At 39.3% G+C, this 20,713-nt stretch overlaps 3 protein-coding genes across 3 annotated transcripts; 2 read left to right on the forward strand and 1 right to left on the reverse strand.

Moving 5' to 3' along the window:
* Nucleotides 1-5,352: 5,352 nt before the first annotated feature.
* On the forward strand, nucleotides 5,353-7,556 carry LOC137713648 (uncharacterized). Its single transcript, XM_088683840.1, has 4 exons — nucleotides 5,353-5,491; nucleotides 5,744-5,916; nucleotides 6,495-6,652; nucleotides 7,212-7,556. The coding sequence occupies exons 2-4, from the start codon at nucleotides 5,757-5,759 to the stop codon at nucleotides 7,317-7,319; spliced, it is 426 nt and encodes a 141-aa protein (XP_088539966.1). The 5' UTR covers nucleotides 5,353-5,491; nucleotides 5,744-5,756; the 3' UTR covers nucleotides 7,320-7,556.
* A 2,155-nt stretch (nucleotides 7,557-9,711) lies between these two features.
* LOC137713130 (uncharacterized) lies at nucleotides 9,712-17,491 on the forward strand. The gene is made up of 4 exons (XM_068452390.2): nucleotides 9,712-10,323; nucleotides 11,570-11,941; nucleotides 12,025-16,470; nucleotides 16,996-17,491. The coding sequence occupies exons 1-3, from the start codon at nucleotides 10,204-10,206 to the stop codon at nucleotides 16,429-16,431; spliced, it is 4,899 nt and encodes a 1,632-aa protein (XP_068308491.2). The 5' UTR covers nucleotides 9,712-10,203; the 3' UTR covers nucleotides 16,432-16,470; nucleotides 16,996-17,491.
* Nucleotides 17,492-17,634: 143 nt separating this feature from the next.
* On the reverse strand, nucleotides 17,635-20,713 carry LOC137713131 (rac-like GTP-binding protein ARAC8). The gene is made up of 8 exons (XM_068452392.2): nucleotides 20,380-20,713; nucleotides 20,012-20,099; nucleotides 19,734-19,843; nucleotides 19,566-19,629; nucleotides 19,047-19,111; nucleotides 18,903-18,968; nucleotides 18,153-18,250; nucleotides 17,635-17,985 (listed from the first exon to the last, which is right to left on the reverse strand). Exons 1-8 carry the CDS (start codon nucleotides 20,482-20,484, stop codon nucleotides 17,946-17,948), a joined length of 636 nt encoding a protein of 211 aa, XP_068308493.1. The 5' UTR covers nucleotides 20,485-20,713; the 3' UTR covers nucleotides 17,635-17,945.

The following is a 20,713-nucleotide window of genomic DNA, read 5'->3' on the forward strand; positions in this document are numbered from 1 at the left end:
GGGGGTAAAATATAACTCATATGTTACCAAGATGAAATGTAGAAAATATAGAGAGATCTAATTGGAAGTCAAAACAGACAAAAATAAATCGGTGTGACCTGCCAATGCGACCCCCCTCCCCCACCCTCAAAACACTAATTGTTTTGTTTGAAGGTGCCATTTGTCCTTTTGGCACTATTCACTTCATATTATTAGTTAGCATAGAACTATTTTTGGAATATAGCACATCATGTACTGCATAAATATATCCTGTATTTGCGTACTATCATCAACGACATTGAAAAAATGAGAAACGTCAAGTTCAAATTATCGATATAGCTTATACAATACCTTATTTCTAAGATCTCATATTCCCAGGGGTGAGGATCTTGCAAGCCTTATATGTATATTCTCATCTCTACCTAGCACGAGGTATTTTGGGAACTCACTGGCTTCGGGTTCCATTAGAACTCCGAAGTTAAGCGAGTTTGGGCTAGAGCAATTCCATGATAGATGACCCCTTGAGAAGTTACTCGTGAGTTCCCAGAAACAAAACCGTGAGGGCGTGGTCGAGGCCCAAAACGGACAATATCGTGCTACGATGGAGTCGAGCTTGGGATGTGGTGCGGGCCTAGGCCGGGATGTGAGAATTTGGTATCAGAGCCAATCCTTGGCCGGAAGTGTGCCGACGAGGACGTCGGGCCCCTAAGGGGGGTGGATTGTAAGATCTCACATCGCCTAGGGGTGAGGATCCTATAAGCCTTATATGTATATTCCCATCTCTACCTAGCACGAGGCATTTTGGGAACTCACTAGCTTCAGGTTCCATCGGAACTCCGAAATTAAGCAAGTTTGGGCTAAAGCAATCCTAGGATGGATGACCCCCTGGGAAGTTGCTCGTGAGTTCCCAGAAACAAAACCGTGAGGGCGTGGTCGGGACCCAAAGCCGACAATATTGTGCTGCGGTGAAGTAGAGCCCATATTCCCATCTTTACCTAGCACGAGGCCTTTTGGGAACTCACTAACTTTGGGTTCCATCGGAACTTCGAAGTTAAGCGAGTTTGGGCTAGAGTAATCTCAGGATGAGTGACCCCCTGGGAAGTTGCTCGTGAGTTCCTATAAACAAAATCATGAGGGCGTAGTCGGGACCCAAAACAGACAATATCATGCTATGGTGGAGTCAAACATGGGCCGGGATGTGACATTATTCAATGTCGAGCTCAAAATTCAAGTGATGGTGAAGATTAAGGATTAAGGAAAGATTAGTTGTTAAATCAATGTTTGTGATGGGGTACCATGATAGCGAAGATTAAGGAAAGATTAGTTGTTAAATCAAAATTTGCATCGTAATTAAAAATAGTTGGGATGAATCTTTATATTACCTCAAATTTTCTGTACCCACATGATAGCTTTAAGCCTTTAGTGATGCCGTACTGGAAAGATTAGTGAACATAATTAATTGACACATAGACCAATTTTGTCAATATTTGAAAAAGATTATAAAAAATTCACTTGAGAAGGGAGAAAAAAGAAAAGAACAACAGAAAATAAATTAAACTTTGGGAATATATTCAAACAAAAAAGAAAAATCTTTGGGAATATATATAATACGAAGTAGGATTCTCTTCTCTTCAAATTTCATTCCTTAGATGGGTCTACTTTTTTTCTTTCTTTCTCTATAAAGAAGTCAACACAAAATATCGCAACCGTTCAAATAGGAAGGGACTTGAGGGGAGAAAATTTGGAGGGAAGATAATTCTACTCATATAATGCAGGATGCAGCTGAGTAAGAGCATCTCCAAATGAGATGTCAAAATCCTAGATGGAATGTCACTGTGCATATTTGACATCAAAAGTCTCTCAAATCGAATTATTATTTGCTGACTAGATTTGAAGTCAAATTTGACATCAATGTCAAATTTATTTTAATTCATTTTAATGGTGTGTCCCTTATTCCATTTGCATTTCAACCAATAAAAATTTTGTTTCAACATTTTTTTAATAATTACGACCATTTAAAACTTTATTTAAATAATAAAATAACATTTGACAACTCGGTTGGAGAAATATAAAATTTGACATAAGACTTCATATTGCCATACCAACCATCAATTGTAATTTAACTCTTATAATTTGACATTTCCTTTGGAGATTAAGTTTGTCTTTGTCTTTGTAATGCTGTAGATTTCCCCATCAACTTATGTGTAAAGCCAAGGAGGACATGTCGAAATCATATTGGTAGGAGCCTTTAAAAATGGATTCAAACCCACCTTAACCTTTAAGATTTGAGAAAATGGGACAATCTTGGCTTAAACCATAGTATTGTGATGACGGAGATTTGTGAAAAACTTATAACTCAATTGGTTATGTAAATGTCCGTTATTAAGTTTGAACATATATGTACCAATACTAATAGAATACCGACCCCTTGCTTATATGAATACCTTGTATAGTATCAAGCCTAATTCACATCAGATATGCGATTTAGCCTCAAAAAGGCTTGATGAAATAAACAATGGATTATATCCTTAAAAATCTCAAGTTATTGTTGTATTATCTCTGATGCGAGACTTTTCTTCACATCTTTTGGATTGCATCAAGCTAAATTTACACTACTTACATACAAGGTTTTATGTTTGATTTTCTCTCCTTTTGTATCGATTGTATAAGAAAAATGATAGAAATCTACGGAAGTATAAGTGTAACCATCAACGTAAAACTAGGAGGGGAGAGAAGGAAGAAGGAGAAAAAGAAAGGAAGGCGCATGAAAGAGGAAGAAAACAAGGGACAGAACGTGGGTGTCGCTATCAGAGTTCTTTGGGGGATACTCATATGTCATATATCACTAAACCCTAGCACCATGCAGTGCAGGGGACCACATGCATGATAGAGAGAGAGTGTTATCAGGCCTTTTAATTGTAAAAAGGGGATAAAGAGAGTTGTTTGGTGCTTTTTCTCTCTCACCCACTCCCTTCCTTTCAATTGTCCAAAATATCTTTGCTCACCACTTAAGTGAAAGTGATATTTAATATTCTATTTGTCATTGTTCTGTGTTGTGAAGAAACACAAATTTTAAATTTAAACTTATTTAACGATGGTAAATACGATAATGAGCATTATCAATGTTCGACGATGATGAGCAAAAATACACCTTTTATTACCTTCCTTTCCTTCCCTTTTGATCGAAAGTAAGGTTAGTGGTTGCTGTATCTGTTTCGCACAAGGGAGAAAAAGGAATGGAAAACTGTTCTGCATTTGAGTTGTGATTTACGACAAGCGACAGAGATCGACAACAATTCTTGCGCCATATCTGATAAAGTTTACGTGAGATTCTTCACATAACAATAATTTGCATCGGAAACACAATGAATTATATAATCTTTGTTAAAGCGTGTTTTGCACTACTTTTAATGAACACTTAATAAGGTTATGACATATTTCTAGTATCAGTCGTCAAATAAATGCTTGCCATTAGGGTTCGTCCTGAGAATTTGAGGACTCTAGGCAAACCTTTGAAGTGGGGATTTTAAAGTTTTCTGATTTTCGGTTCTTTGTATATTAATTTGTATAAAAAAAAAATTCGTTAAATACATAAAAAAAAATATTTTCACATCAAATATCATTAAAAATTAATATCAAAAGAAGATAAATATACAAACATTATTTAAACATTACACGGCTCACGTTTTTAGATGCAAATATACTAAATGTTTGCAGTTAAGAGTCTAAAATTGAGAGTGAAGAACAATAAAACTTGATGATCAAGAGAGTAAAGAACAATAAAACTTGATTGACGAGTATAATAAATTCAACAACGCCAATTGTTTCTCTTGTATTTATTTTTATCTAAAATCAACATCACACTAACGGATTGAATATTAAAAGCAAAATATAAATTCAAAGTTTTGATTACCTTAAAATACAATCTATAAGACCATGTGATAATTGGTTTAAACATTCAATAGAAACGGAGAGAATGAGAAGTTAAAAGAAAAAAAGATTGCAAAGGGACTTGAGTTTTATAACTTTATATGCATTTGGATAGATGGATTGGGAGTTTGACTGATAGATTGGCAGTAAATTTGAAAAACAAGAAAAATCTAGTGACTGAAAGGCAGCTCGGTGTTTAGAACTCAACACCCCAAAGAAAAATGAAGCCGAACTTTTCCACTGCACTAACAAATGAATTATGATATTTCTTACTTTTTTTTGTATTTATATGTTAATTAGAGGATATAAAATTTTTTTTGAGGCCCCTCCGAAGTGGGGGCCCTAGGCAGGCTCTGCTTGCCAAATGGGATCTTTGATTTAAGGAGAGTTTTTCTCCTATCTAAGGTAGTAATAGTTTAGTCTGCCAAAGTAGATATGAGTTAAGCCAAATTATGATATTTCTTACTTTTTTTTGTATTTATATGTTAATTAGAGGATATAAAATTTTTTTGAGGCCCCTCCGAAGTGGGGGCCCTAGGCAGGCTCTGCTTGCCAAATGGGATCTTTGATTTAAGGAGAGTTTTTCTCCTATCTAAGGTAGTAATAGTTTAGTCTGCCAAAGTAGATATGAGTTAAGGCAATTGGTCAGAACAGTGTTCCACTTCTTGCACTAAAGCATGAGTTTCTTACTGGCATATTTGTCACATCCCCGCCCGTGCCGCCACCACATCCCGGCCCCGACTCCACCGTAGCACAATATTGTCTGCTTTGGGCCATAACCATGCCCTCACGGTTTTGTTTTTGGGAACTCACACGAGAACTTCCCAGTGGGTCACCCATCCTGGGATTGCTCTCGCGCGAACTCGCTTAACTTCAGAGTTCCTACGAAACACGAAGTCAGTGAGCTCTCAAAAGGCCTCGTGCTAGGTAAGGATGAGAATATACATATAAGGCTTATAAGATCCACTCCCCTAGGCGATGTGGGATGTTGCAATATTAGGATATTTTAAGTCTAGACTTGCCTTAATAAAAATAGTCACTCAAAACTTGGAACTAATAATTATACAAGAATTTTAGCGCCGCAATATAGTGGTACTTATTTTCACTTATAATTGAAAAGTTTTAGATTTGATATCAAATTTTATGGCTGACATATTGTCTGACTTAACCTAGATCATCCTACTCTATCATAAATATATCATTATATTAAAACAATAATTGTATACCAAAATAAAATTGAACCAATGATGGGAAATATTCAAGATAGGCTTAGTCGCAGAGCATTTAGGCATCTACCCAATATCTGAAGACCATTTTGGACAAGATTCATATTCTTTTGTTTGGTTAATGGGCCTAGTTGTTTGGTTTTGGTCTAATAATTGGGCCAACTGTCATGTCTGGTTTTAATAAAATGGGCCGCATATTGGCTCTCATATTAAACCCAATTACCCGGCAAAGCCCAAACGACGATAAACCTCTGAAATTGCCATAGCCAGAGTTCCCCTTCAGTCTCTAGTCCTCAGCGTCCATCCACCACGACGCGAAATCAGGACCCCAACAACGCCGCCTTCAACCTCCGCAAGTAAGTAGTTTCTGGGTTTTCCTCCTACTACCGTTTTCTCATCATCTATATTGTTTCACTGTTTCCGTTAACTGGTTGGATGCGTGTTCTGTGTCATCCACTAATTTGTAGAGCACTCCAGGTGTTTGCGAAAATGCCCCAAAGAAATATACCCAAAGAAGTTTTCTTTGTGTTTGTGTTGGGATTTCAGCGTGAAATGGTCTTAGTCTTTTCTGGCATTTGGTTTTCTGATGTCCTTGCACTGTTGTGCAGAAATCTGAGCACGATGATCCAGGTGGCAAGGTATTTCAGGAGAACACTGTTTTCTGCAGCTAAATCGGAAACTTCTGCTGCGGCTTCGGCGGCTAGGTCGACGGAGTACAACCCTCTTGAGGAGTTCTTTGAGAAAGATAGAAGCCAAGAGGAAGAAAAGCCAGTTGTATACGGTACGTTGTTCTCATTTCATTGTTTCTGGATGTTAATTACCTATGTACATTTGGAAAAATTCCATTAATACCCAAGTTTTCATCTTTCTGTAGAAAGAAGCTGCTTTTGTTCATGTATCTTATTCGAATAGCAAATACGAAATTATATTGTGTTTTCAGAATCGAATTATTATGCTGATTTCACGTACGAAAATACTGTTAGTTAAGCAATGGAGAGAGTTTATGCTTCCCTTATCAGTTTTCATGTTATTATACTCACATTGCAAGAGATTTTTTGGATAATCGTACGGTGCCCAGCTGCTTCTTTTCAGTTTATTGTTGTTTTGCAAGTTATGCGCAGAAATTCTAGCACGAATATAAAGTTTAAGCATTACTTTACCTATTATTGGTTATTTCCCTCTTCAATTGGTATGTATTACATGTTAATTATGTGAAGGGTTTTTTCTCTTTTAACCTCCATCCTTTTATTCTTTTGATTTTCTGATGTCACTTTGTGCAATGCATTTCTACAACACTTTTGTATGTAATCTGAATTACTTAACTGAAGATTCTTATTTTGATACTTCCCTCGCTGTCAGGTCGAAGTTGGAAGGCAGCTGAATTGCGTCTGAAGTCTTGGGATGATCTCAATAAGTTATGGTATGTTCTGCTTAAGGAGAAAAACATGCTGATGACTCAACGCCAGATGCTTCATGCCCAGAATCTCCGGTTTCCCAATCCTGAGCGCCTTCCCAAAGTATGACCCTTTCTTTTAACTATTTTTTATGTACTTGTATTAATACTTGGGAAGTTTTCCAAACATGTTTTTTGCACGAAGACTGGTGCCTTTCCTTCTTTTTCAACTCCTACTTCTAACTTTATCACTATATTCATCTATTTGTTCGGTTATATCCATATTTTTTACTTGCAAAACCAGTGTCATTACCTGGCTACTCAGTTTTATATGAATGTCTGAAACTTTGAGAAGTCAATAAGCAACACCTGTGCTAGAACCATGTTGCAGCAGACTCTTTCTTTTTGTTGGGTTCTCTACATTTGAGTATTAGTCTATTAGATTAGATATATTTATTTGTTTTATATGCTGGCATGATGCCGCTTACATACAATGTGAAGTATGTCTTCAAACTGCCGGATAGCAAATGTTCTTTTACAGTTTTGTTTTAATTGGTTGCTTCAGCGTGATTCCACAAGAGAAAAATATCAGAAAATGGGAACTATAACCATTTAGAATCTACTTCGTTGTTCTGGCCAAGTTTTCTTTCTTCTCGTAGTACTAATGTCATTGTGAAATTCAGGTGAGGAAGTCAATGTGTCGTATCAAGCATGTTCTCACTGAGAGAGCAATCGAAGAACCAGATCCCAGGAGGTCTGCTGAGATGAAGAGGATGATAAATTCACTGTGATAACCTATCAATCTCTGGAGTCAACTGTGTATTGGATATGCCAGTGCAATGCCGATGCTGCCTTCCATTTCTTCTTGTAGGACTAGAACTTCTAGTGATTCGATACTGTAAGTGTAGGAACAACTTGTAATCTGTTGTTGAATCTATGATGGTTTTATCTTTTGCATTTTGAGACCGTCTCATGACAAATTTGTGGCCTTTGTTTGCAAATAATCAATACTATTTCTTCCAGTTGCATTCTGATTGCTTCAAAATCTACTTGTTTCTACATACTAGGAGTCTAGGAGCCAAGCCCTCATGCCAAATATGGTATTTCATAATACCATATTCTAGAATAAATTAGAATGCATGGTTTCTACGTACTAGGGGCTAGGAAGCGTTGTCCTCGGTTTCATACAGCCAACCATACTTAGTGAGATAAATTAGATGCATCATTTCTATGCCAAACAAACGATGGTGATGTACTCTCTTATTTATTCACTTCAATTTTAAATTCGATTTCTTATTTTTATTCCCTCCTCCATTCCCTCCACCAACCTAATATTCCATGCATCTCCAACCATCTATATTTTTCCACATATTCCATAGCACTTGTTACCAAATTCTTATGATGTGTGTGTGTGTGTGTGTGTGTGTATTATATGTATATATAATCTGTATGGCCATGACATTATACCCACAACCACAAGGTGCCTAAACTATGTTCAAAAGACTAATTCTTTTGGAATAAATACTAATGATTGGATTTTGATCCAATGGTGAGTGAAAAGTGACTATAAACTTTTGTGTTCACTAAATCATAAACACTAGGGGCGGAGCTTCATCGAGGGTTGGACATACTTTGACTCGACTCAATTTTTTAATATAATACGTATCTAAAGTTCAACTTCTATTTAACTCAGTTTTTCAACCCAACAACTTAACCCACATCTCCAGCCCAGCTTACTTTGTCAACTTGACTCCTACCGCAGAGGAATGGGGAAATGGAAGACATTTTTGTGCTTTATAATGCGAAAGAAATAGAATTTGAGAAAAAATTTAAAAATTTAGATAGACCACTTTCACAAAAAAAACAAGGCTCTTCAACCTTTTGTGATAGTAACCTAACCAGCTAATTGATTCTACTTAAATATTCTTGTTTTTGTTTATTATTATTATTTTTTTTGAACAAACAATATTATCAATATGAAGAAGGAAGATTTTAACTTCACAATAAACTCGTAATAACGTATTTCAAATTCTTTTTTATACTAAAATTACCAGGTGCAAACGTCGTCGCAAACCCTCAAAGCAAGTTATTGATTTAGCAAAAAATAATACAAAATAAAAACGACCTTCAATTTCTATTTGTTTATTTATGAAACCCCAAAAGGACGATAGGTATGTTCAAACAAGGACCACATGATTTATATAGACAAAAAAAAAAAAAAAAAAATATATATATATATATATATATTCATGGCAGAGACAGAAACATTTACATCAACCACCAATTGGTCCACTTCCGACCTTGCTTTTAGTTATTGCGTGTTGGAACAACCCAAGACAACCTTAACTTCTTCATCATACTCTCCCTCGTGGGAATTGCAGTTACTAACCCCCTCCCCCACCCCAAATTACCCTCTTACCCCTCCCTTCACAGCTTCACTTGACCCCCATCCCAGTACCATCATCTCACATCACGCTTTAACAACGTATTGAAAAAATTTACATGATGCGAGTTAACCATCATTTGACGTTTTGCTTTGTTAATATAACAACATATTAGTGAACACAAAAATCACGACAATAATATACTTGTTGTATAAATGTTGCCCTCTAAAACCTAAATAACGCTGGTGTTTACGAATAAATTATAAAAAGCAATAGTTTAATAAAAATACAAAAAAATAAATCATCATGGGATGACTCAGTGGCTAGAGATGAATTCCAAGTCCGTATTCCTCACATCACGTTTGATGGCTAAGAAGAGGCTGAAATGCTTCTGTGAATCTTATCAGCCTTCAAAATAGTCTGTCGTGGCAAAACCATTAGTTGATTATCTTTAAAATAATAAAAAATACAAAATTTTAAAGGAAAACTAATGAAAAAGATTTGAAAACTTTGAGTTTTAATCAAAATGACAAAAATATGTTGTAGATGAATAGTACCATGAGTGACATTTTAGATTAAAAATGTCATTTTTCATTAAAATAAACAGCACAAAAAATATTTCGTTAAAACTTCTAAATTTTAATTCACAAGTGATCAATGTCTATGAGATGCTCCTAGAAATCCCAAAAAAAAATTCAAAAGTCAAATGGGGACAAAACGGTCAAACACAAATCCCAGCCACGGTTCTGAGTCCCTGCAAGTGAATCCAGTCCAGTCATATATTCTAATTCTTAAAAAATTGGGGCACATTGTTTTTGTCAAATCACTCGCGGGTGAGGTTACACTTCACTCTGCCCGGTCTGCCCGGTCTGCCCGATCTACCCGCCTGCCCGGGACTGCAGCTTTCCTCTCGCTACCAAGTACACCTTTCCCTTTTGCCGTCTGGCTCTTTCTCTACGACTTTCTCTCTCTGAAATAGATCGAAAGCCGGCTCGAAATCGGGACTTGTTGTTGGATCTGACCTTCAATTAGATCGGGACTTGTTGTCTGGGATCCTAGAATCGTCGCAATTCGATTTGGAATTCGTAGTTTCTGTGCGTTTGGATTCGTTTGGGGGGCAAAATTAGGGTTTCATTTCAGGGGAAGCAGTGGATCCGGGGCTTCGTTGAGGGCGGATGGCCGGAGAGGTCTGGAAAAGGAGGGACTTTGGCGGGAATTGAGGGGCGAGATTGATGGTAGTTGTTGGGATTGAAGGAGGGAACGCGGTAGGGATTGGGGAAAATGCAAGGCTATGCATGGGAGGGGAAGTGAGGAGAGGAAACGGAGTTGGCACATGTTGAAAGTCCCCACGCGTGTATCCGTGGCCAATGGTTCTTCATCACCCTCGTCTTTGCCCAATTCGTTTTTCAAGGTTTGGCTTTCTCTGCTGGTGTTTTTTGTCTTTTGATTTTTGGGTGTGCGTTTTGTTTGCTTTTCGGGTTTTCGGATTAGGTGTTGTGATTGTTGTGTGTTATTTTGGGGTTGTTATCAGTGGAGAAGTGAAGTGGGGTTCTGTGAATTGATTGTTATTTTGCTTGTTTGATATGGATAACAACGTTATGGATTGAATTTTGCGTTAAGATGGATGTGTTGTTGACTTTGGGGTAGATAAATGAGGGAATTCCACCATGTTAGATATGAAAAGTAGCAGATGAAACAGTTTGTGAAACTGGGGAGAGGACCGTAAAAGGGAAGGTGCAAAGTTGGATTCGCAGTCGTATTTTTGGTGTGATTTGTAGTTGTCAGGGATCTCTATCACAGGGGAGGGGTATGTAATATGCCGAGTGTGAATTATTATGTGGGGTGCTGTAATGTGTCAATCTTTTTGGGAAGAATGTCAATTTGGTACCAAATTTTGGTATCAAAATTGGAAGAGTGATACTTTTTTATGGGTTCAGTTAAGTTCCCTTCTTTATATGAGGGATGGTTTTTCAGTCGTTGAGCAATTCCCATATCAAGTCATTGGTTCTTGGACCATGTGATGGTCAGAATATTGATGAGCGTTGACGTACTGTTTGTGATAATTCTCTCTTCTGTATGTATGTTTGATAACTTCATATTCTGTATGTAGCATTTTAATTATTTGTTTTTAATATCTACCCGAGTCGTTTCCCTTATTGTCATTCATTTAGATACATAAGTTAGGATGAGTGATAGATGCAATGAATCTGCTCAAGAGTTTTTCCCTTATTGTTAAATGGTTAGATAGTCTTAAATTTTCCCATAATAATGCTTTATTTTTCTTGCTGTTGTCAGTTTAATGACTCTTCTCTAGAAGGTACAGAAAAGCATTCTTTGCTGAGGGGATATTTCCGTTTTCGTTCTATAATTTTGCATCTGAAACTGACTTTCAATGAAAGTCTGTCATTCCCATAAATTAATTGTGAGAAAGCTCCCTCTTTTAGGGTGAACTGAGAATGGGAGTGCTGCTTGGGCATGGTGTTATGCTTGGCCATCATGCTATACCATCATAAGGCTCCTTTGATCATCTGAATTTCATTTTTGTCATGCCTATTATTTGTGGTGTATACTAATTATTCAAGATGTTTCACATATTTTCTGCACATTTGCCTATACTAACCAGCATAATGCTCCTCTGAACAACTTCATTTTTGTAGGACGGACGTAAGATAAGTGTTGGCGATTGTGCTCTTTTCAAACCACCCCAGGATTCTCCACCCTTCATTGGAATAATTCGTTGTGTGACTACAGACGGAGAGAAGAAGTTAAAATTAGGTGTTAATTGGCTTTATCGACCTTCTGAAATAAAGCTTGGCAAAGGCATCCTGTTGGATGCTGCGCTGAATGAAATTTTTTATTCCTTTCATAAGGATGAGATACCTGCCGCATCGTTACTTCATCCGTGTAAAGTCGCGTTCCTTCCTAAAGGTGTTGATCTTCCGTCAGGGATTTCATCTTTTGTGTGCCGGCGTGTTTATGACATCACAAATAATTGTTTATGGTGGCTAACTGATCAGGACTTTATTAATGTGAGTTTAGATAATTTCCACATTCTCTGGGTGTGCTCATATGTTTAAACATTCAAAGTAATTGATATTGTTTCTTTTGACAGGAGCGACAAGAGGAAGTAGATCAATTGTTGTATAAAACTCGAGTAGAAATGCATGCAACTGTGCAGTCTGGTGGCCGATCCCCAAAACCAATGAATGGTCCAACGTCAGCATCACAGTTAAAAGTTGTGTCGGATGCTGTCCAGAATAGTGGCTCATCTTTTTCCACTTTAGTTAAGGGGAAGAAAAGGGAGCGGGGAGATCAAGGATCTGAGCCTGTCAAACGAGAACGCACTATGAAAACGGATGATGGGGATTCTGGCAGCTTTAGACAGGAAACCACATTAAAATCTGAAATTGCCAAAATAACAGAAAAAGGAGGGCTTTTAGATTCTGAAGGGGTTGAGAAATTGCTGCAGCTCATGTTGCCTGATGAAAATGAGAAAAAAATAGACTTGGCTGGCCGGTTAATGCTTGCTAATGTCATAGCAGCCACGGATAAATTTGATTGCCTTAGTCAATTTGTACTCAGGGGGGTGCCAGTATTTGATGAATGGATCCAAGAGGTTGGACATAAAGGGAAGATAGGTGATGGGAATGGACCCAAAGATAGCGATAAATCTATCGAGGAGTTTCTCTTGGTTTTACTTCGGGCACTGGATAAGCTGCCTGTTAATCTTAATGCTCTGCAAATGTGTAACATTGGAAAGTCTGTAAATCACTTACGGACGCATAAGAACTTGGAAATCCAGAAGAAAGTAAGAAGCTTAGTTGATAAATGGAAGAAACAAGTTGAAGCTGAAATGGATGCAAAGTCTAATTTAAATGCGGCTGTCTCCTGGTCTGCAAGACCACGCTTCCCAGAAGTTTCTCATGGTGGAAACAGGCATTCTGGTGGATCTGTTGATGTTGCTGTGAAGAGTTCAGTCACACAGCTCTCCGTATCCAAATCTGCTTCAGTTAAGCTCGTCCATGGAGATAGTATTACCAAATCTGCTTCAGTATCCCCGGGATCTTTGAAATCAGTTCCCTCACCAGTGTCAGCAAGTTCTAACTTAAAAGATGGACTGCCTCGAGTTGTTGCTGTTGGCGTCACAGTTGATCTTCCTTCGACAACTCCAAGGGATGAGAAAAGTAGCAGTTCTAGTCAATCTCACAACAACAGTCAGTCGTGTTCGAATGATCATGCAAGAACTGGAGGCATTTCTGGGAAAGAGGATGCGAGGAGCTCTACTGCTGGTTCAATGAATGTGAAGGTATCGGGTGGCTCTTCCCGACCTCGGAAATCAACAAATGGCTTCCCAGGCTCTGCTCTTTCTGTAGTTCAAAGAGAAACTTTGTCAAGCAGAAGTTCATCTTTGCACAAGAATCCAGTTCCAGAAAAATCATCACAGCTTGGATTGACAAGTGAAAAGGTACCAGATGGACCTTCTGCTGAGGGAAATGGACCCAAGTTGATTGTTAAGATTCCAACATGTGGTCGTAGTCCTGCACAAAGTGGCAGTGGAGGTTCGTCTGAAGATCCTTTAAATACTATTAGCAGAGCTGCTTCTCCCATGCAAAAGGTTGATGCTTATCGAGCCACTGTTGCCTCAGATGTGAACAACGAGTCATGGCAAAGTAATGATTTCAAGGATGTACTGACTGGATCGGATGAGGGTGATGGATCCCCGGCTGCTGTTACTGATGAAGAGCATGATAGGCCAGGTGACAACTCTAAGAAGATTGCCGAAGTCCCAAAAGCTGCTTCCTCGTCATCTGGGAGCGAAAAGTCGGGGAATTTGCAGGATGCTTCTTTCAGCTCTATACATGCATTAATTGAAAGCTGTGCGAAGTATTCTGAAGGTAATGCCTCTTTGTCAGCTGGAGATGAGCTTGGTATGAATCTGCTTGCTAGTGTTGCTGGAGAGATGTCTAAATCTGAATCCCCAACTGATTCTCCTCAAAGGTCTACCCCGGTTTCTGAGTATCTCTGCAAAGACACTGATCCCAGAGTCGAATCACCTCCTGTTGATGAGCTTGCTCGAGATGAAAATCAGTCCAATGATGTCGCTGATGATGAATGTGAGAACCATGGTGTTGCATTCACTACTTCTGGGGCTAAGAATGGGGTTGTCCAATCTTTTTCTTCCCTGCCTGAACAGTCTTCTGTAGCAGAGGACACTGGAAATCTATGCTCTTCAAGTAGAAGCTTTCATCATTCTGCAGAACCCACCCCAGAAAGCAAAGAAAAATTTATGGAAGTTTCGCTAGCTCCTTTTACTGCTTCCCCTCCTAGTACAGTTGAGAAAGCTATGGACGGTGAAGGAGTACCCCTTCAAGACAAAAAGGTGGTTGGTGGAGTGAGTGCTGATGTCATTTCTGAAAATAAGGTCAGTGATGTTAGTTCGAGGGTAGTAGTGGGGAATGAAGCCACTGAAGAACCTTCCTTGCACCCAGAGTTTGATGTTGATTGTATGATAAAAACTTCAAGTTATGAAGGGAGTGAACATACGGAGGAGAAACCATCTAGTTTAAAGAAGCATTCTGAGTTAGTGAATGGAACCTGTGAAGAAGTGCTGCTTTCTTCTAGTTTTCGTAAAGGTTTGATCTCAGAAAAAGTCAGTGAACTGAAGGCTGAAACAACCGATGAAAAGGATGGCCCGAGTTATTGTAATCAGGCTGAAAATCCCAGAATTGATTCAGAAAGTAATGGTCCTGGCACTTTGAAAACAGAAATTAATGATCTTACAACTCCTGGGAGTCAAGCTCTAGGTGGCTCTAGTTCCGCTGTTATTGATAATACCGGTGAAGATGTAGAGGAGAATATGAAAACTAAAGAAGCTAATGATCAAGTTGTTGAACCTGGTATTACGAAGGTGTCACCTGATATTCCCATGCAGGAAGTAGAAGAATATTTGAGGCCAAAGAGTTCTAAATTAACCAACATGGAAGCAGAAGAAGCTGATGAATGTACATCTACAACTGCAGATGCTTCTTCTGTGTCTGCTGCAGGGGCAGCAGATGTGGATGCAAAAGTGGAGTTTGATTTGAATGAAGGCTTTAATGCCGATGATGGGAAATATGCAGAGCCAAATAACTTGACAGTACCTGGATGTTCAACTGCTCTTCGGTTGATTAGCCCGGTACCTTTTGCTGTTTCTTCTGTGTCTAGTGGCCTTCCTGCTTCAGTTTCAGTTCCTGCTGCAGCAAAAGGGCCGTGTGTTCCACCAGATGACCTGTTGAAGAGTAAAGGGGCGGAGGTTGGTTGGAGGGGATCAGCAGCTACAAGCGCGTTCCGGCCAGCTGAACCCAGAAAAGTTCAAGAATTTCCACTGGGTACAAGTATTTCAGTTCCCGAGCCTACACCGAGCAAGAAAGGACGCCCAGCTTTAGACATTGACTTGAACGTACCTGATGAAAGAATTCTGGAGGATATGGCTTCTCAAAGTTCTGCTCAAGAGACATCTTCTATTGCTGACACAATAAACAATAAAGCTTTTGCGGGTGATCAATCGATGAGTATTGCACCCGTTCGCAGCTCTGGAGGTCTTGATCTTGACTTGAATCAAGTTGATGAGGCTTCTGAAATGGGCAATTATCCACTGAGCAAAAGTCATCGAATGGATAACCAAATCCTATCAATAAAATCAAGTGGACCTGTCAATGGAGAAGTTAGTCTTTGTAGGGATTTTGATTTGAATAACGGACCTGTTGTTGATGAGTTGTGTGCTGAACCGGCAGTGTTTAGTCAGCATGCCATGAGCAGTGTACCATCAAAACCACCTGTATCTGGTTTTAGGATGAACAATACAGAAGTAGGGAATTTCTCATCATGGTTTCCTCCTGGCAATACGTATTCTGCAGTCGCAATTCCTTCAATTATGTCAGATCGTGGAGAGCAGCCATTCCCAGTTATTGCAACTGGGGGACCACAGACGATGTTGGGCCCCCCTAGTGGTAGCAACCCATTTAACCCTGATCTGTACAGGGTGGGGTCGGTTTTGCCACCTTCCCCAGCAGTGCCCTATCCTTCTACTTCATTTCCATATCCAGTTTTTCCTTTTGGAAGCAATTTTCCTCTGCCCTCAGCCGCTTTTCCAGGCGGGTCAGCAACATATCTTGATTCATCTTCTGCCGGGAGGCTTTTTCCTGGGGTTCGTTCCCAGCTGTTAGGACCTGCTGGTGTGGTTTCATCCAATTACCCAAGGCCTTATGTTGTTAATCTTCCTGATGGTAGCAATAACAGTAGCGGTGAAAGCAGTAGGAAGTGGGGAAGACAAGGGCTTGATCTCAATGCAGGGCCTGGAGGCCCAGACTTAGACGGGAGAGATGTGACATCACCTCTTGTCCCGCGGCAACTATCAGTTGCCAGTTCACAAGCCATGGCTGAGGACCAAGCAAGGATGTTCCAGATACAAGGTGGCACCTTTAAAAGGAAGGAACCCGAGGGAGGGTGGGACGCCTACAGACTGTCCTCGTGGAAATAGGCATGTCTAATTGAAGAATTGGGCAACTCGTGAAAGCTTGTAAGTCCTCTATTGTGTATTTTTCCCTCCCGTATACAAGGTCTGGTAACATGATTTGAGGGTTCAGGTTGCTGATTCTCATTTGACCTGCCAAATAAAATGTTTTAGGATTTATTAGCCGGGAGTTTCTCTGCAACCATCTTTCACATTTTGTCGTTCAGCTCCGGAACTTGTCAATTTACATGTCTTCTAACCGTCATCTGTAAGATAGATTGACTTAGTCTCATAACATTAATAAAGAAACTGACGGCTGCCTGTTGTCATTGGAAATACTGGGAGATTTGTGAAAAAAAAACGTCATTGCATTGTATACAGTTTTTTATCAATTGTATTCAAGGGAAATAGAAATAGGAAGACTCCGGAAAACAGAACTGGTGAAAGAGAATCGGAATTATGTAAAAGAAGTAGGTTTTGCGCGTCTTGCCTTCCGGGAACAGTTGAAAGTTTGTGTTGTACTTTGCTTTTTCATTAATGAATTCGATATCAAACCTAAGATATTTATATTTACCTCTCTTTATTTTCCAGTGCTTTGAGGATGGGCATTTGCCAACCCCCACGAGGTCATTATCTAAGCTTGTGTGCTTCCGGAGGATGGGCGGTAAGTGAGTTATTTGATGTTGTTCATGGTCTCCGACCCCCTCCTCGTTGATGTATCGGTTGTAATCTTAAAAGATATATGGGTTCTTCAAGCTGTTTGTTCCTTGAATTTGTTAGGCGGACGCGATCTTGTTTCCACTTTGTAGATATTCTAACAGTTAGAAAACATACTGTGGTTCCCATACACAATCTTTGGTGCCCCTATCGGTCTTCAATGCATTAGGTATAAACCGAAAACCATCCTCACCGTTGCCAAACCTCTCCATTTGTCGATGTTCGACTGCTCAAAACAGAAGCTTCTATGTTTATTTCTCCTTGATCGCATATGCAAGCAGATCAACAAATTTTGGAACCTTGGGTTGGTTTAGTTGCTGTAGTTTGATTTTGTCTTGTAATTTGCTTTAAATTTCAATTGTCTACCAAACTTGTAGCTTTTCTTTCCGGGAACTTCATCGTTTGATGTTCGCGGTTGCTCCAGATTACGGAAATGGGGTATCGCGTAGCCTCCGTTATGCACGGTGCCTATCGCGCTGCCGAATGTCTCGTAATGCATGATCGACACAAGGATTTCTCTGAGTAAGTTTGAGGAATTTTCATCTATCCAAATGCATCATTTTTGCACACAATAACTTTACAAATAAAGTAGCATCTGCAAACATAAAGCCGAGCTTGATAAAAACTATCGGTGTCACAATGGCATTCTGTTTTCATGGTACCTATGGCGTAATACGAAATTAGTAGAACGAAAGAAGCCGGTATGTTCAGATGGATTCCGTGCATAACCAAATGCACAGGATCCTCGACGGCCTGATGTTGAAGGAAGCTTTAACTGGCACTAGCACGACGCGAATCGTGATCAACACGGAAGAGGAAAGTTTTCACTTGAGACACACTAGCCTCCGCCCGCAAAGGATGTTGCTGCAATTCGATCAAGGGCCGTATTATTCCCAATAACATAAACAGAAACTACGTATATGACAGGACGTATCAAATAATACGTAGCAAGTGACCCTAAATTAGCGCAGACTATGACATATTTGTAATCTCGAAACCCAAATTGACGAGAACGAAAGGAAGACACTCACACTAGGCATCCTCGAGGTTGCTTTTTCTTCTTTTCCTTCTGCTTCTGCGGCGGCTTGATAACCACCCTGATCGCGGCGTCGAAAACCGCTTTCACATTCTGCAATTGAAACGGCACATGAGTGTTACGAAATACGCAGAAATCTACCATGGACCATGGACAGCGAAGGCATCCAAAGATTCCAAATCCTTGACATTTTTTGGTCAAAACAGGAGGAACAGACAGGCGCCACTGAAGAGAAGAGATTCATTGCAGGAAAAATATGATACATAGGCCCAAGAAATTTGTAGGGACTTAAAAAATGACATAAGATTTCAGGAGACTGGCACTATGATCATAAGACGTTCTTAGACCGATCTCAAGGTTGACCAACCGATTTGGTTGAGGAAAAGGAAACTCCGAAAACCAACACTCCCATCCCCATATGATCTGGAAGTTGGTATTTGGTTGAGGAAAAGGAAACTACAGAAACGTACACTCCCATCTCCATATGATCTGGAAGTTGGTTTAAAGGCCAAACTAGTGAATCGTACATCCGCAGCTACTAAGTTTGGGATCTTCAAAATGCTTGCATGGTAATCAATTATCCGTTTTCTATGGATCTTCCAAATGCCAGGACATTTGCTCATTTTAATTTGACGAGAAATTTGTTGGTTTTGTCTGGAGAAGCATGCAAGTCCTTAAACTACACGGTATAAACTGAACAATTTTCTGGCCTTATGAGAATGTAAGTACTCTATATTATTCATACCTGTTGGGTTTTTGAGCTGCATTCTATATAAAAAGAAGCACCAATCTGTTTGCGCAGCTCCTCACCCTGCTTATTTAGAAGAATAATCAGTGATATTACCCGTTGTTGCACGATACACAAAGCAATCTTTACTAAAAACTACACCTGTGCAGTGGTCACAGGTACCAATCCTGGGTGATCAGCCAAATAGTGCTTATCCTCTCGAAGATCTGCATATCAATTACAAACGAATCTTTAGTTCCAGAAGATGATATTGCTGACTCCAAATTCCCCTACCAGTTAAAATGATTAACGATACAATCTGCATATGAGGTTAATTTAATGCTGCCCGGCATTACCATTGGTGCAAAATCAAATCCTATGTGCAGGTTCATGCGACAATACATGATCGAATAAGATAGTTGTATCAATAGCATGCTCATTCTTTCCCTTTCAACATGTTTGGATCTCACTCCTCTCATAGAACAGGTCAGACTTTCGATACACATGTATAAGAGTATCACTTTACCCACTCACAGAAGCTTTCGGGACTCTAAGCTCATCAAATCATTGGACAGAAGAAACATAGTGGAAAATTTGAATTATGAACATAACTAACTGTAACCAGAAACCAAGTTTATCTCCGGACTGAGTTTGGAAAAGTAGTACTCGCATTGAGCTTACCTAATTTGGTGCCGGCAAGTACTACCGGCACTCCGGGAGCATAATGCTGGAGTTCAGGGATCCACTGACCAAGAAATTTGAGTGTCAGAAATCATAAATACAATACAACAGTGACAGATAAACAATAAAAAGAAAGAAGAATAAACCAAATTTCTCAGGTGAATGCACCTTTTTCAATACATTCTCATAGCTCGCACGGCTAACTAATGAGAAAGCCAAGACAAAGACATCTGCCCCTCTGTAGCTCAATGGCCTCAACCGATTGTAATCCTCTTGCCCTGTGAAATAAATGCAACAGATACGTAATACAACAACTTGCTAAATTTGGCAAAACTATGTTTAGATAAAACCCAAAAATTTACAAGCAAACAAAAACTAGAACAATGAACACAATTATATAAGATGAAATTAGAATTTGGGTTGGAGAGAGTTAAAAGATATCATACCAGCAGTGTCCCATAAGCCTAAGTTCACAGTGGTGCCTTCAACCACCACATTTGCACTGAAGTTGTCAAACACAGTTGGTATATAGTCCTGATCAACACAAAAACAATTGAAAAACAAAATCAAATTTTGGAAAGGGAAAGGGAGTAAAAGCAAAGCAAGTTGTCTAGAGAGAGAGAGAGAGATTTCTGAACTAAAATCTTGAAAACAACTAAAAAAAACTGCAAACCCAGATGCATAACCACATAAAGTAACTGTTGACCGAAAAAGAAAAAAAAAACCACAATAGTAATCCGAAAAACCCAAAAGTCACACAAATTAGTCAAATTTGAGAGACCCAGATGGATCTTTTTGGCAGAAAAGAACATACAGTGGGAAACTTGTTGCTGGTGTAGCAAATAAGCATACAGGTCTTCCCCACAGCCCCATCTCCCACAGTCACACACTTGATGAACCTTGAAGCGCTTGAAGCCATTGGAAGCCAAAGAAAATACTCAGAGAGCTAAAATCCACACATAGAAAACGAAAAGAAAAAGATGGGTTGTGGTTGGGTTGTTGGGATATGCACAAAGTTTATGGCTTTTTGATTCGGCGGGAGAGAGGGTGGCTCATCTCACATGATTCTTTAATCTTTACACTCATTCACTCTTTCCCTCTTTCCCTCCTTCCTATAGCTGTTTCTTTAGCTTTTTGCTGTTGCGGTT

This window comes from Pyrus communis, chromosome 14, assembly GCF_041283825.1.
Source record: "Pyrus communis isolate YQ-2024b chromosome 14, ASM4128382v1, whole genome shotgun sequence".
Classification (NCBI taxonomy): Eukaryota; Viridiplantae; Streptophyta; class Magnoliopsida; order Rosales; family Rosaceae; genus Pyrus; species Pyrus communis.